Genomic DNA, 6,000 nt, shown 5'->3' with positions numbered 1-6,000 from the left:
GGCAGGGAAGATGGGGGAGGGTCAGAGAAAGAAGCCATTTGTGGACAGGATGAAAAGTTTACATTGGTAAACGAAAGAAATGATATTAGATAGAGCAAGACGACAAGAAGAGGCAAATATAGAGAGAGGGCTGACTGCGCAGTTCGGGTATAAATAGCAACACTCGCCACTTTGCATGTCAGCTGTGCGGCACCATAGCAACGCCATGGCGACGAAAGGCATGCGAACATGCCACAGAGTCCTTGGGAACCACTGCGCTGAAACAACAAGTCTCCTAGTGCTAGTTCAGGAGGATTTGTGCAAGTGTATGTTTGGGTTTTACATGCATATTCCGCTTGAGGAGTCATTAGAGTATGGTCAGGAAACATTGACACAGTGCCCCGCTGAACCGGAACGCTCTGCAGATCCTATTGCCTCAGAGGGAGCATTTACAGATACAGCTAAACTAAGCTAAAGTTTACCTGGTAGTTTGGGTGGTGGAGGAAGTAGTCTGGACATCCAGCTAAGGCCATACTCAAGAGTCACCGCAACTGAAGGGAGCTGTCACATGTACCTGAAAGAAAACCAGAGATAATATTGAGAATAATTTCTTAAAACTCAGTTTGGATTAAACAATATAAGGCCCAATCCCAATTCTTCATGCCAGTGTGTGTGTGTGTGTGTGTGTGCTTGTCCACGTGATCTGCATTTTCAGCAGGTATAGTGTGGATAGAGATCTTTTCAGCAACGCTAAATGTAGATGAAACACCTGTGTAGACGTGGACCGTTTTCATTCTAAAACGACATTTTAAAACTAAAATGTATTAGTTTAAATGGGGCCTAAGTGGAAGGGCTAGGTAGAAAATTTCTCAAAATAAGACAGCATAGCTGCACACAGAAGTCAGGAGATGCACAAATTAGTATTTTCTGTCATTATTATGAATTTTACAACAAACAAGCATCCGTTTTAATACATTCATAACTGTTTTAGCATCAAACCTTTACAAAAAACTATTAAAAAGGTTACATTTCGCCAATTGAAAGGAATACATAGCACTTTAGAAAATATCTTAAAAATTTTAATTAATTTCAGCTTTGAGGTACTTTACCTGGGTATGCGGTCAATGGATTCCTTGGAAAGAAAAAACAAATATATGTAGAGAATTATCCTTGCTTCAAGTAAAAAAGCCATTACTAGATGCTGGTTTAAACCTAATCCACCACAAATGCAAGATTTGATTGATGTTTTGAAAAATATATATTTATTATGGAGAAAATTACATACAGTGTGCACAACCAAATAGATATATTTGTTGACTTATGTTATAAATGGATTGAGTACATTACCCCTATTTAACCTAATGTTTTTCTTCTATAGAATTTTAAGACTTAATTTTACTGGTAATATCGTTTTCACCCCCTACTTATTTTTTTATTCTTTATTCTTTTTTTCTGTATAAAGTTTTGATTAGGATGATGTAAAATAAGGCAAAGGGATATGTTCTGTTGCTGTTATGAAGAAATTTGTGTTTTCTCTTTGGTCTCCGATTGGGGAATTTAAACTGTAAAAGCTGTAAAAGTGACATTTGTCTACTGATGCTGTGAATTGTATCTCTCTGCAATAAAAACTTAAATAAAATTTGCCAACTATAATTCATAGTAACCCTTGTATGGTCCTACAACATACTTTCACATCTGTAACTAGATGACACTCGAATACCCTGTCAGAAAAGTCTAGTAGCTGGGAATGAGTTTTTTACAGTGTGTGGTATAATGTTAATGTTGTTTTCTTGTGTTTACATGGATGAATATGGCCACTGTGTAAATGCACAGTATAGTTATGAGCTTATTGCCACATTATAACAATATGATAACGTGATATCGCTGCCTTCTGTGATTTCCTGAAGATAAATACCAATAAATAATGCAACTGGAATAACTACAGCGGTCGCCATTATCAATCTCATTTGAAGTAAGAGATCGCGATTACATATGATGATGTGCAAGTGTTGTAGTGCTGTCCCATTTCTTAGAGGTAAAATTTGAAGCCCTTTCCCTTCACACTTTCAAGAGCCAAGGGGAAGGGTTAGGGGTATTAAAAAAAAAATAATAATAATAAATAAATTGGCATAATAAATACACAATTGGCATTGGGCCTAAGATGACTGAATGACAACAGATGCTTTAATTTACAGTTTTTACAAGCTTAACAATGTAAAGTCACAATGAAAGTATTGACAAACATTTTCTTCAGTATTTCTTCAAGCGTTTGTATGAAATAATCAAGATTATTTTAACAGAAATTGTAGGCAAGACTTCAATACATTATTTTTTTTAGCAGTGTGGATGGGATCTGGACATTTGGTCATTATAAATTACTGCAAAAAATAATTTCTAAATTATTTTTACTCATGAGCAAAAAAAAAAAACTTTGAGATGGCTGATGAATGCCAGGCATTCAGATGATTCACATTCAGTCACTTTTATGTTGGATGTACACGAGTTGTTGGCTGCAGTTCACTTAGCTAACATCCAGTTGAGTGGCTAATAACTTATATTCTGAATAATACATACAGGGCCTGTTTACAACTGGTAACTTAATGCGTGTTCTCGGGTTGCAACTAATTTGTGAAAACAGTACTATTTATATTTGGCCACATAAATGTGTCTCCATTAAACAGATATAAAACTGATCTTCAATGTACAATATGCTAAATATCAGATATCAAATTTAATTTACAGAACGGTAAGCTATACCTTGTTCAGAAAAACAAATTATTTAATTTGCAAGCTACTCTCTCTGTAGTTTGTATGTTCCAGAAAAATAACTCAAGTGTTCAATCTAGGCTCCGTATTACTATTAGAAACATCATTTTTTGTCATACAGGTACAAAACTGTAAAAGATTCACATTAAGTTGTGTATAATTTACGTTCCCAAAAACAAAACGTTCCGTCTTTGTAAACGTAAGAAATGCAATTTAGAAAAATAGTTTGGGATGTTTGTTTTATTACATTTTTTGGTTGCATATAGGGAGGATCGGCTTTTTAATGTTTATTGCCACCCTCCATAAAAAGATAAAAAGTATGGGAGAAATACGGGAAAATACCTTTACAAAATAATAGCGGGATTTAATTGTAATATACAGGAGAATCCTGGGAACAACGGAAAAGTTGACAGGTATGATTGGATCACCTGTGGCATTGTCGCTGCATCTTAGCACTGTTAACATATTATTAGCATGCTATTGCATATTAGCGCTATATTTATGTAATATAGCCTATAAAATGTTCTCACATGTTTATTTATGACATTTTAGGAGGAGTAAAAAATGTGACCAGGTGTAGACAGACCCAAATACAGTTTTTGTTATAAAATGCGTTCTAGCTGCAAACTCTAAAATGCAAATAATATAAGTTTGCATGTTCCACAGTCTTTTTATATGTTGTAAACGACTGTGATACTGATATGGGCAGTTTGGGACTGTAATACTTAGTTCATTGCAGAACTTTGACAGCCAGCTGGTTGGACACCGCATGCTACACGACAGAATCTACTACTTAAAATAGCACTTTGCCATTTCAAAATTATCTCGATAGAGCTGGGAGATGGGGCTTAAAAAGTGAGCAGGAACAACTGACTGGGAAAGAATGAAAGAAAGACTTTTATAAAGAGAGAAAAAGCAAGTAGACTGAGACAGTGTTTTGATTTCCATCCCAGAACATTTTGATCCAACATGCTTGGAAGCACCAAAGCGCTTTCTGACAGGGTACTTGAGCACTGCATAGAAGTCCAAACTGAGGAAGAGTGAGCCCAAAAGTGTGGTGCTAAAAGCTGGACTCAGGGCTCAACCTTGGAGCAGCTGAACAGCATGAGCACGGCACCAAAACATCAAATTAACATCCAGCACTGAAAGACCGTTCAGGCCCACTACGCATCAATGACCAAGCTCATTATACTGACAGGGAAGAAAAGTGACACACATTCGCACACATACACACCCAGATTCTGGCTGATAATTGAGACCACACTCTTAGGTTGTCTCTATTAGGCCAGCAAAGGTGGTTCAAATGCAAGAAGTAAGTTTTTAGAAATGTTTTATTAAAGAGTTTCGTAGAGTGAAAACAACATGCGCTTGGCTTTCAACAATAATGAAGTAATTTGTTAACCTATTTGTGCCAAAAAAATTGTATGTTTGTTAATGGTGTCTTATATGAACATGTTTGCATTTATTTTCTCTAGGTTTTTGATTTTTTTTTTTCAAGAAAATCATATATAAATGTGGCAACTATAGTTGCCGGTGGGCAAATTTGTTGTAAGAACCCTTCAATGTAACATTTGAATAGGAGGAGAACATTTGGCATTCTAACTCAAAACAACTGCTTTCAAAAGATCACTTAATTTCATAAACACATTTATTATGTTTAAATTTAGAAAACCATTTGATATGAAGCCACTGAAAACTTAATTATTTATTTATTGCCACATCAGCAACTATTGGCTATTTCATGGCAAAATTGATATACATAACAATATTACATGATAAAAACAAAATTGTATTACAATAAAAAAAAGTTACTTAGACAAATATATAGAATAGAAATAAATAAAATTCACACAAAAATATATTCAAAGTTAAATATGGTTTTTCAGTTCAATTTTTGATAATTTAAGATTCTTCCTGGTGGTACCTTTTTAAAAATATCTATCAAAGTACTTTCCTTATAAAAAATTCTCAAATGGTATTCAAACTTCCACATTCCAACAAAATATGTTTCATGGTAAGAGCAGCTTGGCATTAATTACATTTAGGTGGTACTTCACTTACTTAGAATGTCAATTTTGACATCTAGTATAAACAGTTTGTTCATGCCTGGTCTATTATGTAATTTCATAAATATGAAAACACAAAAAACGAATAAGAACTAGTAAATCTCACTACAGACTTTTGTAAACATCTGACAGAAATAGTCAGACAGCTTAGTAACAAGTAAAGCTGCTGATTCTGTTTGTGGAGTTGTTAAATGATCCTGATGAGCTGAGATTTTGAGAGATTTATTGAGTTTTTATTATTGAGAGTTCCCAAGGCCATGTCCACAAATACACAGGTTTTTGTAAACAAAAACGTTTTTTCTCAATTTTCTAAAAACACAGCCCCTGATGCTTTTCAACCTGACATGAGTTTTCAAAATGTATGTTTCAGTGACCTGATACTGCGTTTTTGTGTAGAAAAAAGTTGCAATTTAAACAAAACCCATGTTTGTGTGGACAGTAGGGCTTAAGAAGATTGTGATTGAATTTGCTTGTAGTTGTGTTTTTCTTCAGTGATTCTGCTTTTTAACAGCAGTTCATTATTCTGTTCACACAGCACTTTAACTCTGCTCTAGTGTTATTTTAACTCTTTGTAGGAGTGGGATAAGTGCGAGAAATTAATTTTACTTTGAGGATTTTTCTGTGTGTCAAATTGTGTATCAAAAAAGGCTACTTTAAAGTTAAGATATCAGTTAAATGTTATGTTTAGATGGAGCATAATGAAATAAAAAAAAAAAATCAATAAACAAGACCAATAACCATGATTTATTAACTTAACACATTTTATTCCCATTGATTTATGTACTTACAATGTATCTTCACAATGGCAAATATAGTTGCCACTTGAACTTTTGACAAAGTATACAAAAAAAATCTATAGATCTCTTGAAAGATTTGTTTTATTTAGATGAATCGGAGACCTTCATTATTATGTTTATATATGTTTGTTAACAAAAAAATATTTTTAGAAACATGAAAATTGCCTTTAAATTAATTTAAAGTAAATTAATTCCTTTCTTTCTTTTTGGTTGTTTGCATGCATGTCATTGAGAAAACTGCAGTTTGACACTTTCACTTTCATTCAGGAACATTTCATGCATGCTTAAAGCCTGCGCAAAATCCAGATGCATGACAAATGGACTTTCTGTAACTGCCTCTGTGCTTTTTAAGTTCACCAGGTTTCATTCTGGGCATCATCTGGTAATTTGAA

At 34.0% G+C, this 6,000-nt stretch overlaps 1 protein-coding gene across 1 annotated transcript in view; it reads right to left on the bottom strand.

Annotated features, from left to right (window-relative positions):
* The window catches only part of LOC130247093 (growth factor receptor-bound protein 10-like), a 94,323-nt gene that overhangs the window by 80,795 nt on the left and 7,528 nt on the right, over positions 1-6,000 (bottom strand). The window contains exon 2 of the mRNA XM_056480280.1: positions 462-553. Within this exon, the coding sequence (XP_056336255.1) occupies positions 462-512 (51 nt within the window). The 5' untranslated portion in view covers positions 513-553. The remainder of the gene's footprint in view (positions 1-461; positions 554-6,000) is intronic.

The sequence above is a fragment of the Danio aesculapii genome, chromosome 19 (genome assembly GCF_903798145.1).
Source record: "Danio aesculapii chromosome 19, fDanAes4.1, whole genome shotgun sequence".
In the NCBI taxonomy this organism is placed as follows: Eukaryota; Metazoa; Chordata; class Actinopteri; order Cypriniformes; family Danionidae; genus Danio; species Danio aesculapii.
The sequence above is the reverse complement of the archived record's forward strand: the minus strand, read 5'-3'. Positions and strand labels throughout refer to the sequence as shown.